At 37.5% G+C, this 24417-nt stretch overlaps 1 protein-coding gene across 2 annotated transcripts in view; it reads left to right on the forward strand.

Moving 5' to 3' along the window:
* The window catches only part of asmtl (acetylserotonin O-methyltransferase-like), a 152307-nt gene extending 129079 nt beyond the window's left edge, over positions 1-23228 (forward strand). The window contains exons 11-14 of one of the 2 annotated variants that reach the window (XM_051926074.1): positions 6164-6296; positions 11437-11577; positions 18198-18320; positions 22509-23228. In XM_051926074.1, the coding sequence (XP_051782034.1) occupies positions 6164-6296; positions 11437-11577; positions 18198-18320; positions 22509-22720 (609 nt within the window). In that variant the 3' untranslated portion in view covers positions 22721-23228. Of the gene's footprint in view, positions 1-6163; positions 6297-11436; positions 11578-18197; positions 18331-22508 lie in introns of both variants that reach the window. The other variant, XM_051926076.1, reaches the window with a different exon arrangement.
* The last annotated feature ends 1189 nt before the right edge of the window (positions 23229-24417 follow it).

Below are 24417 nucleotides of genomic sequence, written 5' to 3' on the forward strand. Positions count from 1 at the left end.
CTACTATCAAGCCGTACTTCTTACCATTTGAACTTTTCCCCACAATCGACGGTGAAAAATATAAGCACACAAACAGGATGTAAAATTAAACAGATTATGTGTATTAAATGAAATATAAAAATAGAAACATATAAATATTACAAATATCCCTCCACCCCAGCAATAACAAAACACCACCAAACATATATAAATATATACAACAAAAACCCTCCCTTGTCCCTGTAACAAATAAACACACAACACGAAAACGACAATGACTGATAAACTGAAAATGAATGAGTACGTGAGTCCGGTAATAAAGAAAATGTCCTGAAAGCGGATGACTGAATTAGTGATAGAGTTGTTTGATTCTCCCCGGAAAAAAAAATGGAACAGCCTCACCGTGAATCCTCGTGTATGTGGTGGATGATTAAGTCCTACCCCGGGGTATCTCGTGGTGAGGTCCTTGAAATAAATCCGGCAGATGGAAAACAAACTGGATGGATAAGCGCAATATGGAAAACAGGTACAGGTTGCTCGTGGTCGTAATGTTGAAACAAAATCTCCTTCTCCCCTCTCTTCTCCTTCTCCTCCTGCTGGCTTAAATAATCCTGTGACGGCTGTGATTGAATGATTGTAAACAGGTGTTTTCCAGGTTTGTGGCTGTGGTCTCCTTCCATCATCAGGGGACGGCATAAACTGATGCACAAACAGTAAACGGGACAATGAAACGAGACGCACTCAGAACTGACATTTAAACACTATGTGGCCCCGCTACACATTGAACTCCGCAACCGGCTATATTTGCTTCACAGAGCAATTTGGCAGCATGCCGGAGCTGATCAGTCACTGCGTATATTCGTTGAGCAGCCAGCTCATGAGCACTGCCGGCCCCTGCAGCCTCACTGTCTGTGGGGTTCAGCCGCTGCACTAGACGAGCCTGCAATCATCGGCATTTACCTGTGTGTGTTTGCATGAAACCAGTTCAAGCGCAGTTGGCTCGGTGATTTACTTAATTTCATTTGCAGTGTGTAAAATGATCATTGTTGCAGTAATTGTGATGCTCTTTGTATGAAAAAAAATACGTGTTCAATTAAAATTTCACATTTTCTTTGTGAATTGTGACGTTTACTTAAAAAGTGCAGCTAAAAAGTATTTCGTGTCCAGGGGTGCATTAACCCCCAAGTATGTGTCGGTTTAAGGGTTAACTATCATTGTCAAAACCTTGATATACGCAGAGAAGAAAACTCTGGTTTGCATAATCTGCATTCAACTTTTTTTTCTTTTTCGGTGAAGTGCTCCCAACACTTTAGAAAGTTTCTGTCTCGATTTTTTTCCATCTCCTTCCCCCTCCTCTATCTGACTCGCCATTGCTACCACGTTTATTTGCCTCTACATTCTTCTTCTCCTCAGACTTCTTCGTTTGTAGGACTGTGTGCAGTCTTGACAAACAATAACAAACGATACTGCCCCCAGACGTTCATGTAGTGCATTGCAGTTACAAAAACCAATGTGGTTCTTTGTGACTGAAGCGTCTATTGAAGGTTCTGTTTATGATGCGTCAACAATAAAAAATCAGTGTCGGCGATTTTTTGTTGTCAACGTCGTCGATTACATCGACTAATTGTTGCAGCCATAATTGAAAGTAATCATTATATTCTTTATTGTGTTGGTTTGTTCAAATACTTTTCGGTCCCTGAAAATTGCAGGGGACTACGTATAAAAATGGCTGTCTTTTCTAAATGGCTCATACAATGTTTTTATTAAATGCCTTAAATTAAAACTGCAAGTTTACACTTCAATCACATCTTGATTGCTTCATTTTAAATCAAAAATTGTATCATTGTCCAAGTAATTATAGACCTAACTTTATGTCTATTACTGTTTCTGGTCTGTCTAACCTTGCCTTTTATAACAGTTTTGTTCCTTCTTACTGCCTGTGTCTCTATTGAGTATTAATTTCTGAATTTACTCCGTTTTGGAGTTTGAATGAAGGAGATAGCCAGATAAAGTCCTAAAAGTAATATTGAACAAGAGGTCAAAAAAAGTGATATATTATTACTGTCACTGGAAGTAAAATTCCAGTTTACTTTTTGTTTGATACTCTGAAAACTTTTAATTTTCTGCTTTTGAATATCCATAAACATAAAAAATTGCTGACACTACAAAAATATATGCATAGAGCATGCAAACTATTTTTAAAGAAGGTAGTACTAGTGTAGTCCAGCTGCTATTTAATCAGTATAAAAGTAATAGCATTTTTGTGGTCATTGATAACACAGTACACAAACGTCTGGATCATCACAATTTTAAAATGTGATTGTATTTTTATATTGCTAACTGTGAAGAATTTCCTGACTCTGGTACTGGCTTTGTCCAAGTGGGAGTAAGGTCGGTGGAGCATATGGATGAGAGCATCTTCCACACCCCTATGTGTCTGATAGGCATACTGTAGTGGATACAGGTGTTCTGAAACTAGGATCTGTAGCTGTTTTAGGACAAGTTTTTCAAAGGTCTCCATGATGTTTCATGTAAGAGCAACTGGTCTGAAGTCATTGGGATCACTGGAATGACATTTCTTTGGCACTGGAACCACATAGGATGTTTTCCATAGCTGAGGGAACTTTCTGTAAATTCAGGGAAAGGGGCAACAGGTGTTGTAAAACCCCACAGAACTGGTTAGCACATGTTTTCAGCACCCTGGGGCTGATTCCATCTGGCCTTGAAGCCTTGCTTCTGCAGAGCTTTCTCAGCTCAGCTCTCACCTTATTTCATCAGCAAGAGAAAAAAAGTCCAGAATGTGGAGAGGAGCTGGAGACCACAGGTGTGATGTTATTGTGGGGGAAGGTTGTGCAGGGTGCAGATGGCAGTTGGGATTCTAGAGCTTCTCGAGTTCGTTCATAGAGACTAGCAGTGTTGGGAGAGAATTGTACTGACAAGAACGAGTCAAACCTGTTGAAGAACCGATTCAGTTCATTAGCTCTGCTGTTGTTCTCTTCTTCGCCATGTTTTACAGCCTGCTAGTCATCAACCCATTCCACACTTCCTTCATGTTGTTTTGTTGTAAGTTTGTCTCTGCAGCAGACTTTCCTTTTTCAGAGCTGCTTCTTCAGTTCTGACTGCTCCTGCTTTATTTCATCTTTATCTGCAGACCTGAGGGCTTTAGTCTTCCTATTCAGTAGAGCTTTCAAGTTTCAAATGTTGTACTCTTGACTGGTTCTCCCTTTTTAGCAGAGGACTTCTGAAGCTCTGTCAGAGTGACCATTTGGCTCTTGGTCACCTCCCTTACCAAGGTCCTTCTTGCCAGATTACACAGTGTGTTCATACAGTCAACACTAGAAAGATTCCTGGTGGTTCCCAGCTTTGTCAATTTTGAGCCCACTATGCTACTGGAAACACTCTGAGCTTTTAAAATGAGTATATACCTTTGCTGTGATGTACGTCTCACCACATTTTTTGTCATGGAGGTCTAAAGATATTTCATTAGACTTTCATGGCTTTGTTTTTATCCTGACATGCATTGTGAGTGGTGCGAGCTTATATACACAGTTGTGTGCCTTACTAAACTATGTCAAGTCAGTTCAGTTTGCCACAGGTGGACTCCAATCCAGTTCTATAAACATCTTAAGAATAATGCAAACAGGATGCACCTGATAACAATCTGAACTGTCACGATAAAGTGTCAGAATACTTATATGAATTTTTGATTTTCAATAAATTTGCAAACCTTTCTGAAAACATGTTTTCACTGTATCATTTAGGGTTACTAATGTAGGTTAATGAGAAAAAAGTACAAATGTATCAATTTATAATTAAATCTACAACACAAAGTATGGAGAAAACAAAAGGGTTTCAGTACTTTCTGAATCCACTGTATTTGATTTTTCTTCATATTTATGGTATTTATAGTTAACAATTTTATACCTATCATTGTATTAATTTATATGGTCTATTTTCAATGTTCTCAATGTTTTTGTGTGTCAATTTATTTTAAACTAGGGGGCTTCGCCCCCTGCTCGCTTTACTCGCCAACCCCTGTGTTTGGTTAATTGGATATACAATTTTACATATTTTTTTTGGAATTGTTTCAATTTCATTATTTTCACTTTTACTTTAAAGGTTCATTAAAAACAATATTGTTTGGACCTTTCTCTTTGCCTGTTAATATTTGTATCGCTTCTCCGAGATCATCAATATACACCCGACCGAATTGTGTACTCTTTGAAATTTAACTTGTCATTCCTTTAACTGTTGTGGGACCACAGAGTCTCATAGCATATGGTCCATCAATGTGTAAATCCACGTTTTGTCCATTGAATGATGCGAATGCAAAAAGACTTTGTTGTCTACTCTTTTTTTCAGACCTCAATTTGTCCTGGTATTTTTTCAATTACACCTGGTTCTGATGATTAATCACCTTTTGTTTGCGATAATGCAATCGTTTCTATCTTTTCTTTGATACTGTAGTGACTGACATGATAAAGTGTCACAAAAGTTTCACTTGAACAATCGCTGACTTCCTAACCCCAAACACAACTTTCTAGCACCCTCTCCAAAGACCCCCCTTACCGCATCAAATCAATACCCCGCTATCAGTCCTCCGTGCTGTACTCCGCCTTCCCTCAATCGGACCTAACAGTCACTTAAAACCAAAAAGCCCTCAACCTGTCTGGGACGCTACAATACTTTCAAATTTTACTGCTTTCATATTCTGTACCTTTGTCTGCATGTGTATCGCACCATCGTTTGTTTGAGCCTTTCGAATTCCACTGCTTTCATAATCTCTTATCTGCCTTTTTTTCTCTCCAATGCCTTTGGGTCTCTATTCTCCGTATTGTTCTTATACGCTTTATATGCGCTGAGAGCACATGATTTGTGTGTACTATGTGCTTTTACACGATTGATTTTTTTTTTGATGGGTGTGCTCTTATATATTCCGTACTATCTTTGTTGACCTTTGCAGACCCCGTAGTGTCTTATGTTTGACTCTGGGGTGCTGTGCAGAATCCTCTTTTCTGTGTGGCTATGTCGTTAGTCGTTAGCTATGGGCGCGTTGTTTATCCAGGCGGGCTCGTATTTGTATATCCGTCAGTCGCGCTCGTTCGTTTTGAACCCGTGCCTGCTTTGCTTCCGCAGTTTCAGACGCGCATTGTAGGCGCCTGCGTTCATTGATCTTATCCAGGTGGGCTCGTGTTTGTATCGTTGAGCTGTATTGTGTTCGAATTTAGTGTAAAGCGTTCAGCGGTTTGTACAATCCCAAGCAGCACATTATTCCTAACTTCACTCTGCAGTAGTGCCACTCAGAATATGGCGGTGACGCCTGCGCCTTCACTCCGCAGTAGTGCCACTCACAATATGGCAGTGACGCCTGCGGCTTCCGTACTATGTCGGGTTTCACTATGCTGTGTAGGCGCCTTTGCCTTTCGTACCTTCCCGCGCCTTCCGTAATATCTTTGTGGACCTGTGGGGCCTCCGTAGCCTCTTCCGTTTGAATCTGGGCTGCAGCGCAGAATCCTCTTTTTTGTGTGGATGTGTCGTTAGTCGTTAGCTATGGGCGCGTTGTTGCTTCATTTCTCATTCACGTCAGTTGAGCTCTTTCGTTTTTGGGCCGTGACTCCTTCGTGCGCAGTGGATACGACTTCGCTTGCGGTTTATGAGACGTGCGCTGTTCGCAGTACGTCTCATGGTCCCATCGCCGTGTACCTGCGCCCATGCCATCTGGTTTCCATTCTCGGTTAGTAGCATGGATAAATGATATGACTAAAGCACCAATACACCCTGGTGTCTTTAGAAGCATACATAGAATCAAAAAATATGTGATCTGTTGGCATCCCACACCATTACCATGTGCTCTTTTCTGTAAAATCATACCAGTTTGTTTGTGAATGTCTTAAGATGAATAAAGTATGATGATATAAATAGCAGTTCTACCCAAAGAGTGTTTTATCTCATCGGACCAGAGAATCTTTTCCCTCATGCTGTTAGAGTCCTTTAAAAACCATTTAGGAATCTCCAAGCAGGCTGTTATATGCACATGATTGGTTCTGCACTGTCCCACAGCATTCCCAAATACAGATGCTTTGATTAGTGTATTCTACTGCACAGTAGAAATTTTGATTATCTGATATGTTATTTGTCTGTGAACTTAGTTTTCAATATGGGAATATGTGTACTTTTGTTTTAGGAAGCTTGCTACAACAATAAAGAAGTCCAGCTGTGTTTCATGAATTCTATCCACTGCATTGCCAGAGTAACAGGAAGAGATACTGCTGGAGTATTTGATCTCTCACAGTTTAGAACAGCATGTGATATAGGAGGTATGTATTGATAGATTTTCCGTATGATTTGTGCATAATTTATAAATATGGAATGTTTCTCATTCTCTGACATAAATTGTAGTTTGTGGCGAGAGCTCAAAATGAAGTATTTTGACTTAAGAATGTCAACTTTTATAGTATTGTACAGTATATCCTAGTGTGGAATGTAAAGCTGTTTAAAGTTTTTTAACTTTGAAAATGTTTAAATTATTTACATACAGTTAGGTCCATAAATATTTGGACAGAGACAACTTTTTTCTAATTTTGGTTCTGTACATTACCACAATGAATTTTAAATGAAACAACTCAGATGCAGTTGAAGTGCAGACTTTCAGCTTTAATTCAGTGGGGTGAACAAAACGATTGCATAAAAATGTGAGGCAACTAAAGCATTTTTGAACACAATCCCTTCATTTCAGGGGCTCAAAAGTAATTGGACAATTGACTCAAAGGCTATTTCATGGGCAGGTGTGGGCAAGTCTGTCGTTATGTCATTATCAATTAAGCAGATTAAAGGCCTGGAGTTGATTTGAGGTGTGGTGCTTGCATGTGGAAGATTTTGCTGTGAACAGACAACATACGGTCAAAGGAGCTCTCCATGCAGGTAAAAGATGCCATCCTTAAGCTGTGAAAACAGAAAAAACCCATCCGAGAAATTGCTACAATATTATGAGTGGCAAAATCTACAGTTTGGTACATCCTGAGAAAGAAAGCAAGCACTGGTGAACTCAGCAACGCAAAAAGACCTGGACGTCCATGGAAGACATCAGTGGTGGATCATCGCAGAAGCATTTCCATGGTGAAGAGAAACTCCCTTCACAACAGCCAACCAAGTGAGCAACACTCTCCAGGGGGTAGATGTATCGATATCCAAGTCTACCATAAAGTGAAGACTGCATGAAAGTAAATACAGAGGGTGCACTGCAAGGTGCAAGCCACTCATAAGCCTCAAGAATAGAAAGGCTAGATTGGACTTTGCTAAAGAACATCTAAAAAAGCCAGCACAGTTCTGGAAAAACATTCTTTGGACAGATGAAACCAAGATCAACCTCTACAAGAATGATGGCAAGAAAAAAGTATGGAGAAGGCGTGGAACAGCTCATTATCCAAAGCATACCACATCATCTGTAAAACACGGTGGAGGCAGTGTGATGGCTCGGGCGTGCATGGCTATCAGTGGCACACTGGGACACTAGTGTTTATTGATGATGTGACACAGGACAGAAGTAGCCGAATTACTTCTGAGGTGTTCAGAGACATACTGTCTGCTAAAATTCAGCTAAATGCAGTCAAATTGATTGTACGGTGTTTCATGATACAGATGGACAATGACCCAAAACATACAGCCAAAGCACCCCAGGAGTTTATTAATGCAAAGAAGTGGAAAATTGTTGAATGGCCAAGTCAGTCACCTGATCTTAACCTAATTGAGCATGCCTTTCACTTGTTGAAGACTAAACTTCAGACAGAAAGGCCCACAAACAAACAGCAACTGAAAGCCTCTGCAGTAAAGGTCTGGCAGAGCATTAAAAAGGAGGAAACCCAGCATCTGGTGATGTCCATGAGTTCAAGACTTCAGGCTGTCATTGCCGGCAAAGGGTTTTCAACCAAGTATTAGAAATGAACATTTTATTTCCAGTTATTTCATTAGTCCAATTACTTTTGAGCCCCTGAAATGAAGGGATTGTGTTAAAAAATGCTTTAGTTGCCTCACATTTTTATGCAATTGTTTTGTTCACCCCACTGAATTAAAGCTGAAAGTCTGCACTTCAACTGCATCTGAGTTGTTTCATTTAAAATTCATTGTGGTAATGTACAGAACCAAAATTAGAAAAAAGTTGTCTCTGTCCAAATATTTATGGACCTAACTGTATTTATAAGATTTACAAGGGGGCTCTGCCCCCTGCTCGCTTCGCTCGCCTACCCACTGCGTTGAGTATCCTGAAATACATTAGTTGAGCTCGTTCGTTTTGGAGCCGTGCCCGCTTTGCCCGCGGCATTTCAGACGCACGTTGTAGGCGCCTACGTTCATTGATTTTATCCAGGCGGGCTCGTGTTTGTATATCCGTCAGTCGAGGTCGTTCGTTTTGAACCCGTGCCTGCTTTGCTTCCGCAGTTTCAGACGTGCGTTGTAGGCGCCTGCGTTCATTGATCTTATCCAGGTGGCCTCGTGTTTGTATCGTTGAGCTGTATTGTGTTTGGACTTGGTGTAAAGCGTTCAGCGGTTTGTACAATCCCAAGCAGCACATTATTCCTAACTTCACTCCACAGTAGTGCCACTCACAATATGGCGGTGATGCCTGCGCCTTCCGTACTATCTTTGTGGACCTGTGGGGCCTCCGTAGCCTCTCCCGTTTGACTCTTGGGTGCAGCGCAGAATCCTCTTTTGTGTGTGGCTGTGTCGTTAGTCGTTAGCTATGGGCGCGTTGTTGCTTCATTTCTCATTCACGTTAGTTGAGCTCTTTCGTTCTTGGGCCGTGACTCCTTCGTTCGCGGTGGATAAGACTTCGCTTGCGGTTTATGAGACGCGCGCCTGCGCAGTACGTCTCATGGTTCCATCGCCATGTACCTGCATCCGTATCCGGTTTATTCTCGGTTAGTAATATGGATAGGGATTGTTACCTTTAATAATTTTTTTCTGGGTGCTTAGGTATAAAATGCGAAAGCACTTATCATCTTCATGTCTGTCTTTCTACCCACACGAACAATAACTTTAAAGTCGGGTAAACGTGTTCTTCAAGGAAATTTGTTAGTCCAGTTCAATTAGAGATACTCTATGTAGAATAGAGCGTTCTGTATAGATTTTTGAAATTTCAACATCTCCTGTTTGAAAAGCATTGGTGAATTTTCATAATCATCTATCTAAAAACAGAAACATTCTATGTGACCTCAATTACTTGTTAATTTACTTTTTCAAATTTACTTTGAGAGAGCTTACATCAGCTGCTGTATGTTCCTTTTTAACCTGCCTGACAGCCACTCGTGACAACAAAACAAATCACCAATACAAGTTACTGAAATGACAGCAGAGTGGCATGTATTGCCAGGAACTCCCTGCCATGTAAGCTACTTGCACACATGGATGGACACTGTAACATATATTTTAACTCTTCATCGACTTCTTTTTTCAAAATTGTGTGTTTCTAAAATATGAGCTGTGGTTAACCATAGATTTTTCACAACTAAAAAGTAACAAGAGTACTTGGAAGAGTTGGAATCTTGTGTTTTTGTAAGCTATTTCTGCCAATACAAGTATGTTGTGAGCTCGGTTTTTAACTACATGATATTGTAAAGTGCTGTTTAAAAACATGTAACGTAAGTTCTCTATTATTAGGTATAATTACATTATATTAACAGTATTCTTTTTGAATATGATTCACTGAAACAAAAATAATAATAAGCAAAAACATGGTATCTTTGTCTTTGAAAAATAAAGGAATAGCAATTAGAAATGCTTCAACTTTCAAAGCAATTAACACTAATTAGATCTGAATATAACCTCATATTTACATTTTATAGCTTGTGCACTATAGACTTTTTCATCTGTATTTAATTTTGTAGGTATCAATATTCTGTTGGATTTTAAAGACTTACGATATTGGTCTTTTATGGCTGGTGTACTAATTAGTCAGTGTCAACAATACTGTTTGTATCTATCCATTGTTCAAACTCTTGTACTAAGGCCTCCTTGGAAACTTTTAAAAGTTAAAGCAAAACAATGCAAAGCAATATACTTTTTTCTATACGGTCACAAGAGTGAAGATGCTCGTTTCAAAAGATTATAAGAATGAAGCTTTACTGATTTTTACATTGTCCTTTAATATTAAACCTAACTTTTTTTTAACAGTAGTTGCCAGTTATGTAGGTAACTGATCTTTGTAGATATGTTTTTCCTACAACTTTTTTTTTTGTACTAGTAAACAATTAGTTTACTTCTCTCTCTCTTGTCTCTCTCTTTAACTTTGCCAACTTATCCTATGTTTTTTAATTATACAATCATACATTAATTACCTCTTTTTCCTTCATCCAACTGTTTGCCAACAATGATGTCTTCCTGCATAAACAGAGATAAACCTGCATACTAACTACCATATTTATTTTGTTTTTAGTGTGGCAAGGAAATGCAGTGAAATCTGGCAAGGCATTGTACACAAATGGCAAATAAAAGTAATACAAAGGCTGCAGAATAAGAAAGTGATGAGGTTTTTTGAGGTATCTTAAAATAGATGGTTGAAGGAGGATAGGATGCAGTGTAACTTTTCCTTTATGTTTGAAAAATGTTGAAATTATATTGTGTGTAGACAGTAATAGAATTAAGGACATCAGAATTAAGTAAAAAGAGAAGATGAGAAATGTAAACTTGTGTAATGATGTTGTTAGAAAATGGTTGAATTTAATAAGTAAGATCTTAAGACGCTGAGAAAGATAAAGAGAGGTAAACAAACTAACTTAAACTGAGACATAAGTGGTGAATGCAGTTAAAATTGTTTACATTACAGTTCTAACAGCTCAAAGGGAGAATTCCAGTTAATTGGACAAAAAATGTTCATATTCATTGTGTAAATGGATATTTGATCTATCAAAATGCTGGGTTTCAAGCAAGACAATAAAGGTGCTTTAGAGATTACTAGAGAAAATGTTGTAAAGTGAAATTACTGTGGACAATCATAGATGTCTTGAGAGTCAGTTGCTATTCAAGATAGTGATGGAACTGAAAACCAGAGTCCATTTATTCCAGTTTTGTACTGATGGCTAAAGTCATATGGAAATGAGTGGTTTAGAAATCATGGCAGAAGTGAATTGTATGGCCATGCTTCATGAGTGATATTGGAAGGAACACTCTTTTAGGCATGTGCTGCTGGATGTGTGTTTTCGTAACAAACGTAGTGGTATGATAGACAGACAGAAATCTTTCATAAATATAGGGTAAACAGTAAAGCACATTTCCTAATGCATGCATTGTAATACTGTTCACTGTATCATCAAATCAGTGTAACCATTCACATAAGAATGAGATGACAACAATAGGAGGGAATTTATTTTTTACCTTTATATTTTACTTTTAACTTCTCATATAATTTGTAAAATATTAGGTCTGCTTTATGTTTTTTGGTTTTAATCATTCTGCTTCTGTTCTTAGGTTTCACAGGAGCTTTGGCTTGTGAACTTGTAAAAATGTATGACAAACTAACAGTTACAGTCTTTGATCTTCCTGCCATCACAGAAATGACTTCTGACTTTGTTTTAGGCCTGCATAATCCTCGAGTAACCTTCATGAGTGGTATGTTATTTTTTAACTGAATATTGAATGGTTATGTAATATTTCAGCTGCTAAGCAGTGTAGGCTATACTGTAGCTAAGAAATTGGACTTTAATAAGCAAACTTTTAATTTCAGTCTCCATACCCACTCACTGTATGTCTCTAAGTAAATCATTTTTAAAAAAGTGCTTCATTTATAGAGCTAGTGTGTATATTGGTTTTGTTTGCTGTTTCCATCTGTTTAACACAATGAAAAACTGTGGAAACATGAAACGTAAGAGGTCAAAGGGTTTGTTTTTTATTTTGTGGATAAGAACACATTGTGAATAGCATTAACCTACAGAACGTCCTTAGCACACTATTTGGCATGTTATACATGGTAACATAACCATCCATCCATCCATTTTCCAACCCACTGAATCCGAACACAGGGTCACGGGGGTCTGCTGGAGCCAATCCCAGCCAACACAGGGCACAAGGCAGGAACCAATCCTGGGCAGGGTGCCAACCCACCACAGGACACACACAAACACACCCACACACCAAGCACACACTAGGGCCAATTTAGAATCGCCAATCCACCTAACCTGCATGTCTTTGGACTGTGGGAGGAAACCGGAGCGCCCGGAGGAAACCCACACAGACACGGGGAGAACATGCAAACTCCACGCAGGGGGGACCCGGGAAGCGAACCCGGGTCCCCAGGTCTCCCAACTGCGAGGCAGCAGAGCTACCCACTGCGCCACCGTGCCGCCTTGGTAACATAACATCACAGTAAAATATATTTTAAGTAGTAGACCTTCACTAGAGGAGAGTGTCTTTACGCTGACATGGCAGCTTTGTATTGTGAATAGGCCATTTTCACAGTTCTGTTCTTCACAGCATTGTTCTTCTTTCAGGAGGTTTGATGATAGGGTAAATGCTCTGCCAATTATGCAATGATGGCAAAATAAGAGCTTCTGTAGTATCCTTCTGCATATAAATTCTAAATACAAACATCCTATCCTGAATACCATAGCATTACAATTGACGAAACACAGACGTAAAAATCTAAGCCATCAAAAGAGATGAAGGACCAATTTTTTGTGCATGCCAAGGTAGCATATCTGTTTGCGGCTCGAACAACAATTCAGAAAAGTATGTAAAATCTACACATTTCCTTGAGACTGATGCTGTGAAGAGTCTTTTGACTTTGAACAATTTTGGTGCCCTGCCATTGTGGGAATGTACTTTTGTAAGGGCAAGTGCTTATCTTTGAGTTAGTAAGTCTGCACTGATTGAAAACAGCATATCAGATCCCTTGTAAGTGAACACAACTATGTAAAAGCACCTGGTCTTGGTTAGTATACACAGAGTAACTGCCATGTGATTAAATTCTTTTTTTTCTGTTTTATGCTGCAAATCGCAATGCTGTATTACTTTCAAAGCCTAAAATTATAACTGCCTCATCATAAAATGGACATGAATAAATGCCTATCATCAAGAAACAGTACAAATTGCTAACGCCTTTTTCCAGTTGTTGTCTTCCCACCATATTCCAAACAGCAAATCGAAGTGCTCTAAAAATCGCATTTAATTTTGTTTCATTATAACTTATCTCTGTAGCAGTAATGATATGCAGGTGTAAATAATGCTGGCTTTTTCAAAAATGTAAGGTTTTAAATTGACAAAAATGTAGTACAATCAGTTCATTTCAGAGTTATTATCACGTATACCTAGTCCAATTAAATTCCTACCTGCATGTTTGACCAACTTCACCACCTACCGCTGTCCTTGTCGACAGCACAAATTTCACTCTGACAGTGAGCAGTGGTTAGTGCTGCTGCCTCATATTTTGAACATTCTGGATTTAAAATCCAGCTGATGGTCATTGTCTGAGCAAACTTTACATATTTTCCCATGTCTGTTTGGGGTTTTACCCAGGTACTACAGTTTTACTCTAAAATTCCCAAAGATGTGCAGTTAGGTAAATTGGAGATTCAAAATTGGCCCAGTGAAAGTGGACTGGCTGCTTGAATGTTAAAATTCCCCACAATGAAAAATTAATCCTTGTTGGCTGAGGACTAAACAAGAAGAAAACTATATTCATACACAAAAAAGCATTACAATGAGTAACTTACAAATTAGTTAGGTATACGCTATTATGTTTTATTCAAATTATATCAGACACACCTCCATTAATACCCTAGAGCAGTGGTCGGGGAACAGGGGTAAATTACCCCAATTGGGGTAAAAGTGATGTTTTCGGGGGTAATAAGGACTCAGTAAAGACATAGGTACATAAATAATTTAAAAAGTTGTTTCTTGTTGTGACTTACATTTTTCTTCCTGATCTGTTAACGTGCTAGAAAGTGGCATATCTAAACGAACATATCTCGTAGAGTGAGCTCCCGGTCCGATTGCAACCAATATTTATAACTTCACCGCGCGTCGAACACAAAAGCGGTAACACTGTGCAGGTGGGGGGCACACGTCCGTTAAAAGGAGGCGGCAAACGGCCAAAGATTAATTCTATCAGATACCAAAGATTGATTCGCCACGGAGCAAACATCAACATAATTTCAGCCAGAGAAAAGATATCAGCGTTTGGATCAAAGCTTTTATATTGGAGACAGAAAGTAGAACAAAACAAGATAGCAGCCTTTTCAAAATTAGCTTTGTTTTTGGAAGATTGTGAAAGTATTATTTTTGACAACATCAAGGATACAGTTATAAGGCATCTTACCAATCTCAAAGAGCGGTTCTCAACTTATTTTCCAGATATTGATTCATATACTGTCAGTTGGTTTATAGATCCCTTTATATGAGAAATTGCTGATGTACCAGAAAAACCTCAAGGATTGGCAGAGGCAGTTCTCGAATTACGATGCAATAATGTGGCAAGTTTGGAATTTAAAAACAAAGCAGACTTGTCTTATTTTTGGATGACAAAAGCTTGTAGCAAGGCTACATAATGGACAGTCATGTTAGCCTTCTGGATTGTCCGTCACTTTATAATGTTGGCTGGGAGGGTGTTTTAAATAGCCCTTCAGGCACCTTTGGTGACGTCTCGGTCTGGAAGGATCCCGCCCGAGTAAATTTTCCAGCTGCCTTTTGCCAGCGTGATGTTCCCATGACAACCGAGAGGGGCAAGGATTTTCAGCGGGAAGCTTTTTCTTTTTAAGGGGAATGGCGGATCAAGGAGAGCGGAGGAAAAAGGAAGGTTAAGGCTGAAGGCAACACATGGACTATCCACGCTCAAAGAAATATTCAGGATCTTACTTGACCCAGGGATGTCTGCTATTCATGGGTGGCCACCCCAAAGAAATAATCGAATGACGAATCCCCGAGAAGAGGCCAGGTACAGGTGTTCTCCGGGTGCTCCCATCTGTGCGAGTCGGATTCCTGAGTTTCATTCTTCGTGATAGTTCCGCGGAGAAGCCGTTTTGCCAAAGGACTGTTGTGCTTCCTCCTGCCTTACAGGAGGAACTGAACTGCAGGGTTTCTTGTTTTCTTATATGGTGGACTAAGATAAATCTTTCTTTTGCGTTCTCAAAGAACAGTTTTCTTATTATTTACTTTTTTCGTTTTATTGTCTGTGTCAAACCAGGGGTTAGGATTTGGGCGCTAGGGAGGGCGTCTGGGGAAGGGGTTCAGTCATGAGCACTCAGGCACCGAACAAGTTAATGTAAACAACAACTGTTAATATATTTTTTTTTGTCCCATTTCCTGTTGCGCTTTATTTTCTACAAATTATTTAGAAGGGCATAGTGGCAAGAGGGGACGAGGACCGAATATGGTTATGCTATTGTGCCTTCAAACATCGTCCACCCCCCTGTCGGGTTGTGAAGTGTAGTAATCACATCCCGTATTTTGCGGTTGCTACAAGCTGCAGCGGCTTTCAATATTGCACATGAGGAGGCAGTCAAAAAGTTACTACCTTTTGCAACAACCTACCTTTGTGAGAAAAGGTTTTCTGCTTTGTTGAATATAAAAACAAAACACAGAAACAGATTGGAGCCCACAGACGATATTCAAATTGCTTTGATATCAAAATGTCCTAATTTTGATGTCATTGTTTCAAAAATGAAACAACACCATTTTGCCAAGTGAATTTTGTCCTTTTATTTTTTTATTATTTATCCTTTTATTTTTATATTATATTTGAAAACAGATTCAATAAATAATTTGAATTTAAAAACGATTTTTTTCCTTTCAAATCATGGGGGTAACGGTGACTTAAATAAACAAATTTTGGGGCAATGGGTAAAAAAGTTCCCCAACTCCTGCCCTAGAGAGCAAAAAGTGTTCAGTTTTCACATGAAGTAATCTCTCAAATGTTCTGAAATATCAGAAAGGTTAGCAGTGTTTCAGTATACTCTGTTAAGTCAGAATAATATTAATAAATGTATGATGGATTTATTTTAAAAAAAACTTCATAAATAGGATTAATTTGTTTTATAATTTTAAGTAAAATAGAATATCATTTTCCCATTGTGTTACAGTAGCAGAGCAAGATAAGATGGCATGCTAGTAGAGTAGTATGAGTCATTACAGTAGATTGATCATGAAGCAGTGAAGTTCTGTTAAGTGTTAACCCAAAAGGAACTTTTAGAGGATTTATTGCCTGATACATAAATGGAAGATTTTATTCCAATACAGTCTGTGCACAGAACATTGCCAAAACATGATCCACTGAAGCAGGTGACTGATAATATATCATAACTAGGATGTTGACCCACGTACGTTCTGGATAGTTTGCGAACAACTTTGTTAATTTAGTTTACAGTTATGGTTTAAGTTAGACCCTGTTTCTCACACATTCACAAATGTTGTATATTGTAAGTTCGGAGTTTCATCCCATAGAAAATTTAATTGACAGGTCCTATTGCCAAAGCTGTCCCAGAGTATCTAACTCAGTACTCTTTTGAAAGTACTAGACTAGTCTAGAGATGCAACTTATAAAAAGTATATAGTAGTTATTGAGAGAAATTTAGGAAATTGTCCATATTCTTTCTAATAAAGTAGCTAACTTATATGTAATGGATATGTTTTGGTGAAAGGTTATATTTGTGACACACCAGTTCCAAGTATGTTGATATTCAATACTTTAAAAGTCCCAATACTGAGATTATTCTGTTAAAATATTGTGTGCTTTAGGTATGATACAAAAATATATTATTGTTGTTTGTCTGGAAAGTTTACTGCATCATCTTAGCATTCATGGGTTTCCAGCAGTGGTACCATATTGTAAGTGACTGGTGAACAACTAGATTTCTACTGAGCAGATATTTACTAATGGTAACTAGTGTGAAGTACAAAGCTTACAGTGAGGGATAATGGCTAATCAAGTGGGTACAAGTTGATATATTTTTTATTCTTCCATAGTCTCATAATGTTTATATTTGTTACCCACAAGTAGAACTGAAATTTAGGTGTGCAGAAATACTTTGTTCCTTGCCTATGATTTATTCTGTGTTATTCTGGGTTAAAAAGAGGTGCTAGGAGCTGCTTGTCATGCTGAGCAATATGAGAAATTTCCAATCTACCTATTGTTGTGCTTCACACGCAGAAAAATGGCAGAAAGGTATAAGTTGTCTAAAACGGTGCCTAAAAACAGTCCAAACTCCTTTCTATCCTGTCCTGATAAGGCTCACTTTCATGCAGCCTGACTCCCTACTCCAATAGCAGGCTTTGGCCTACACCAGACTAAATGAGCTTTGGCTTTAAAAGTTCAAAAATATAAGTAATGTTCTCAAAATTTATTCCCAGCCCCACCACAGGGAAGATAACCATAAACCTTCAGCTAAGGGAGTAAAGATCAAACAAAGAATCTTTAAAAAGGAGATTTATTTCACAAAAATCAGAACATATAACAAAATGTTCTAAAGAGTGGTAAAGCGACAAAAGGACTTGTCAGCCAGGCAATCCTAAGCAAACAAGTCCCAAAACACTATCCACAAATCAGAATCTCAGACAAAGAAACAAAACAGTCAAAAAGTTAGTAGGAACAAAGAAAAAGCTATAGCAAAACAGAAGCATTCACCAAGCACATATAGTGTACCACAGATGGACTGCTTTTCCCATGAACCTTTACAGGTCTACGAGCAGTCCCTCAAAGGAGACTGACAGGTTGCCCCTCCTTTTGGGGACCCACTCACAAAACATAAGGGACATGGCAAAACAAGCATCCATACATAGACACAAAACAATAAACAAAACTGATTAAAAAATAATGATCCAAATAATAAGCTTAAATAACAACATAAACAATTGTAATAAATTATTCAAAAATAAGCAAAAGGGACAGGAAAAAAGAAATGCAGACATAATCAGTAGAGTAACCTTAGCTAACACATAACTGCTATGAAGAGAACAGGTCATAAGCCCCTACCCACAATATCACCCTCCACCATCACCACCACTTCCAATCAACTGTGTTCATTTTTTTTCCTCTGTGTTAAAGAACAATATTTTAACGTAAGTGAATGCATTGAAAGAGACATGAAATTTTTGGGACAATATCTTATTCACATTAATTTGCATGTTGTCCCTATTAATGTATTGAATGGAATAAGTTGAAAAAGGTATGTCAATATCCAAGTAATAAACATAGGCATTTGCACTGTATTAATTGTGTATATTTTCTCATTTCTTGTTAGGAGACTTTTTCAAGGATGACCTTCCAAAGGCAGACCTTTACATTTTTTCAAGAATTATAAATGACTGGTCTGAGGAGAAAATTCACAGTTTGTTAAGCAAATTGTCCCAAATATGTACATCAGGTAATGGAAAGTATGAATTAATTTATTTTGCATTAGTGAATACAGTCATGCACTGACTTTGGGACTTACAATTTGGCCGTATGTCAGTAACAAAGTGTACAGGTCATTGCAGTTGATGTTGTGTTGGTCTTGTGGGGTCAGCTGGTACAAATCTTTTATTTGCTGTCATGGAAAAGCACATGCCAGTATTTCTGATTCAGCAGAGGTATGCCAGGTCCATGTTAGTAAGTGTCTCTCAACCACTGGGTTGCCGCTAATAGGTTGCAAGTTTCCGTCATTGGTTCAGGAGAGGGTTGTCTTAAACGATCGCCCATTCTGCATTTCTAAGTGAGTCTGTTTCGCCATGGGGGGGACTCCCATTCATCCTTCTTTCACAAAGGAGGGTGGGTTGCAATTGCTGCTGATGGGTTATCAATGAATTTGAAAAGGCAAAACTGGTCGTGGCTCCATAAAGTTTGAGAAATACAGGCTTAAGGAAAGCAATGAAGACCAAATGCATAAGAGTTAGCCAAGCAGCACGGATCAAAACAAACCTTAAAGAACCCTCCAAGAGTTAGAAAAAATATGAGACCCTGTAAAATATTAATAATAATAACGAAAGATTTATTATAACAGCTGATTTTGGCATTTCAAGAACATTATTACCCCTATTGGTTTTCTATGACACTCGTATCACCTTAACTCGGTCGACTGTAAATCGGGTGCATGACTATATTTAGTTTATTCATTTATAATTATATCCCATGGTATTCTTTGCAACTGAAAGGCATAATTGATTAAATATGCACGTTTTACAAAAATCTTACTATCTGTTGGACCCATTTGTAAACATTTTTACATTATTTTTTCCTGTCTGAAATATACACATTTAAATGCAATTTTATATAGCAAGAAGTGCCACCATATATCAATTGTAAAAGGAGAGGAATGGAAATGAAAAATAATGGAGTAAGGAGGAGGAAACAAAAACAGATAAAAAAAGAAAAGTCATTAATGGGGTTTACCAAACTTTTGAAAGAAACAAATCAGAAATGGGCTATTAAACAAATATCACAGGCACCTAAGCTTTGATTACATTTCATCAAGTTGTAGAGTTTATTCATCATTCCCTGCTTTTTGCAGGCCATGATTAGCACATTTATTAGATATTAGAAAGAACATTACATAGAAACATCATCAAGAGGCCAGTAACAACTCTGTAAGACATTTCAAGTTTACAAATAAGGTAAGTGAAACAGTTCTTGTGCCTATAATAATTCAGGTACTCTAATCTGCAATCCATACCCTGAGAGGAAATTAAAAGACTAATAAGCAAATTCACTTTTCAGCACAAGCTACCAGACGAGCTCTGGAGCAGCTTAAAACTAAAGGAGTTATTGTTAGAAAGATACTAGATCAAATTGAGAATGTGTGACAAGGCATAGAAAATCGCTGTCTGCCAACTGTTATGTTAGATATCCTAGTAAGAGGTTTATTTAAAAAAGACAAAGAAAGGACATAGTCAAAAGGCAAAAAAGGAGTGAAAACTGGGAAATCCTACATTTATAGGTAACCACCTTTTATCTGATTTACAACAAGAATGCTATCAGAAATCAAAGTCGAGAACTACAGACAATAGATCAAAACAACTCAGATTCTTGGTATGAAAACAAAACCACAAGGCGGAAAGAGATCCAAGAGTGGACTTGCAACTAAGGCACAAAATAGCGCTGACCATACCCATCCAAGATGGCAGCAACAATGGTAACAATAATAATAACAAAGACAAAAGTAAATAAATAATCTAGCAACAGATCTGTAATCTGCAGCAATGAAGCCCCCCAATGGTGATGTGGTGACTCAAAAAATATTGATTCTAAATGTTTTGTAGTTAAATTACCTATACAAAACACCTGTGCTTTAATATTATCCAATATCTTAGTCTTCTAAGAACCATAAGTCTAAAAGATAATTATTTAAGGTAAAAATCTTAAGATTTTCCAAGTCATCAAATAATAACTCCCAAACCTGAAATGGAGACAGTAGGTTTGGATAATGAATGAATATATTTATTTTTTCATTTTTGATTGATAAGTACTTTTCTCATTGTTAATACAGTTTGACTGCATGTGCATTATTTTCACTTCTAGGTTTAGGTTTATGCACGTGTCTTCTAATCACCTTGTTTTTTTCAAAGCAAAAAGTTGTATGCACCAGCTCCTTGGTGTATTTGAGTGAATGGTCACATCTGCTGTTATTCATTAATTATGTTAGAATGTGTTGCTGGCTTTAAAACCACTATACCATCTAAGTGACTTATCAAAACAACATTTGGTGTTATATATATTAAGAATTTTTGGCATTGCACACTTGTATAAAGTGTGAAAAATGTGCCTTTGCTTTTTATTGTTTATACTTTATCATTCTACTTGCAGCTTTATGTTTTATTAGTGTGAAACAAATTACACAAGAACTGCCCCATGGCTATAGAAAACTATGACATCCTATCCAGAATATCATATCATCCTTAATTAGAGCATCGATTATGCTTAATATGAAAGATGACATGCAAAATAAGTATCAGAGTCAGCTGATTGAACACAGCCAGCTGTGCTCAATATAAACCTCCCTTATTTTGTTGCCATTAGAGTTGCCAGCACAAAGATTCAGAAAGCACATCATTCCACAATCAGAAAATTCTGAAAACATAAGGGGAAAAGGTGTTGAAGGAATAGCGCTACAAAGCCATTTGTAAAGCTCTGGGACTTCATCAAACTGCAATAAGAGCCACCTTCTCCAAATAGGAAACACTCGTGTTTTCAGTAGTGAATCTTTCCCGAAATGAGCTCCTCTGCCAAAATTACTACAATGGCACAGCATAAAATTATCCTGGAAGTTACAACAGATCCTTAATAAAATCCAAAAATCTCTAGGTTTCTCTTACATCAGCAAAGATCAGTGTTTATGACTCTACACTCAGAAATATACTAGTTAAAAATGGACTTAATTAGAGAGTAGCATGATTTAAACCAAACCAAGAAGAACATATATCTTTGACCCTCATATGCCATGAAGAATCTCCATGATCCCAAAGTCTTTTGTAAAATATTCCATGAGCAGATGAGCCAAAGGTTGGACTTGATAGATAACACAAGTCTCATTAAGTTCAATATAAAGCAAATACAGCACTCCACTATAAGTAACCAGTCAAACATGGTGGAAATAGTGTAATGGAATGGGAATTCTTTGTTGTTCAGGACTTAGAACAGTTTGACATAATTAAATGAACTGTGATTTCTGCTGTGCAATAGATAGTTCCTAAGGAGAACGTCTTGTCATCTGTCCATGAGGTACAATAAAACTGAAGCCAAGTTGGATAATGTACTGTAGCAACATCTAAACCACACAAAGAAGTTTACATCAGAGAGGCTGAATACATGGAAAATAAAAGTTATGGACTGGCTTAGCCAAACTCCATACCTAAACCTAAACAGTGATGGGAAAGACTGATACTGAATTGTTAGTGTCTGATTGCAGCTGAAGGTGCCAGATGATGTAGGATGATGTTTCTTAATTCAATAAATTACATTAAATAAAAAAAATATTTGTTTACTCAGGTACTTTTTTTTATGTTAGATTTTGATTGAAGACCTGAAAATAAAACTTTGTAATAATATAGGAATTTGGCAAGTACTTTTTCACAACACTGTACATTTGTACTCTTTTATGTTAAGTAATGAACTCTTTCCTTTGACTTGTTACATTATTTACCTTTACTTTAATACAGTACATTTTGTAAATCAGTATTTCTGTTCTTCAGCTCCCTACAACTTTCCTCATGCACATTTTTTGTGTTATTAGAGTATTCTTGCAAGACACAGCGTATTGGACAGTGAAACAAAACACATTTAAAAAAAACTAAAAGACAATAAACTGCACAATATTCTGACTGCCAACAGTTTGAATCATAAAAATGTGCCCACTTGTCTGTTATTAGTCAAAAATAGTCAGGCCTGGTAGAATATTATTGTATGTTCTTAAAACACATCAAATCATTGACTCCTAAAACCATTTTTTAGGTAGTAAATATTGCAGAATTACCTACTTAAAAGGTTGATTTCTTGAATTTTGGGAAAAAACTGTCTTTTAAAAACATAAAGGAATATCCAGTTTGAAGTCTAATCAATAAACCATATCTTATTTTTCTAGGTTCTGGACTTCTGCTTACTGAAATTGTTCCGGATGAAGAAAATATATATTCTCCAAAGACTTACTTGCAGTTTTTAAATGTGTTGGTTCAAGAAAGGAAGGAAAGAAATTTTTCTCTGTATAAGCAACTATTAGAAAAGCATAGTTTCACCAATATCTGTATTAAAAGACATGGAACCTTTCTTGATTCCATACTATGTTTTAAAAAGTAAGGAAATGTGAGATATTTTTGTTTTTTGTTTAATACAAGACATTTATTAAATATTTTGATTATTTAATGTATCTGTCTTAGTGCTATAATTGCAAGCATTAATGCTAATTTTTTCACATCATCACTAGTAATAGTAACTTATTACTAGTGTATATATAGATACCTATGTATCATTTTTATTTAAAAGGCACAAATGTTAAGTAAATCATGTGACTGCGTGTGACTTTATTCAGTCATGCAAATGTTTGAAATTGATACTATATTTGATAAAAGAAAAAATGTTTCTGCTTTTATTTTGTAAGTCAGTACACAATTTTCTGTTAGTAACATATAACTGAATTTAACTACTAGTGTCAACCATTAGTCATAGATTGTTCAATTCAGCATTCAGTTTAAATATTTAAGGTTTAATTACATCTTATGATTTAATCATTAGAGTGTGTCCATCAGCTTCATGTAACAAATGATAACTTAAAATTAAATAAAGGTTCATCCACTGTCAGAGTAAAGGCAAGTGATTGGGTCTTTTCTTACATTTCACAGTGCTCCATTCATTCACCATTTTTCAAGAATCTGATCACTTGAGTAAAACAATATCTCAATTGTACAGGAGAACCTACATAAAAGAGGCAAAATCTGCATAAAATTAAAATGAAGCAAGACTCAGAGCAGGTGATATGCCGTGCTTTATTGTGTATAGAATGGTTAAATGCTTTGCTTGACTTGTTCAGGGTAATACTGCAACTTCTATCCTGGCATATGCTAAGCCCTAGGCCTCTTACTTTTCTTTCTTTAATATACTGTAGTTCCAGTTTAATTTCTTACACGTTTGCCAGGGTGGCCAGCTCTAAAAGAAAAGTTGTGGTTGTTCCAAACATTTTCTAGTTAAGAATTATGGGGGCCACTGCGCTCTTGAGAACCTTCAATGCTGCAGATTGTTTTTTTTTCTAAATGATTTTAGAATAAGGCTGCAAAATAACAAAAAGTGAAAAACACAAAGGGTTCTGAATACTTGAATTCAATATATTTGTCACAAACTTGCACAAATAAAATGAAAACAATATGTTCAAAACAAGTGTTTCCATATTGGATCTGTCAGCCGAAAGAAGAAGACTGACAGTCATCATCATATAACCACTAAATGATAGTCTGAGTATTCGAAAAGGAACAGACCTTACAAAGACCAAGATTGGGCCATGACAAAAAAAATATGTTTAAGGAACCCCAGACATGAGACTTATCTGCAATAAGATGCTGCAGATGCTCTATCAGACAGTTGTGGCGAGCGCCCTCTTCTACGCGGTGGTGTGCTGGGGAGGCAGCATTAAGAGGAAAGACGCCTCACGCCTGGACAAACTGGTGAGGAAGGCAGGCTCCATTGTTGGAACGGAGCTGGACAGTTTGACATCTGTGGCAGAGTGAAGGGCGCTCAGCAGGCTCCTATCAGTTATGGAGAATCCACTGCATCCACTAAATAGTATCATCTCCAGACAGAACAGCAGCTTCAGCGACAGACTGCTGTCACTGTCCTGCTCCACTGACAGATTGAGGAGATCGTTCCTCCCCCAAACTATGCGACTCTTCAATTCCACCCGGGGTGGGGGGGGTAAACGTTAACATTATACATAGTTATTGTCTGTTTTTCACCTGCATTATTATCATTCTTTAATTTAATATTATTTATTGTATCAGTATGCT

The sequence above is a fragment of the Erpetoichthys calabaricus genome, chromosome 4 (genome assembly GCF_900747795.2).
Source record: "Erpetoichthys calabaricus chromosome 4, fErpCal1.3, whole genome shotgun sequence".
Taxonomy (NCBI): Eukaryota; Metazoa; Chordata; class Cladistia; order Polypteriformes; family Polypteridae; genus Erpetoichthys; species Erpetoichthys calabaricus.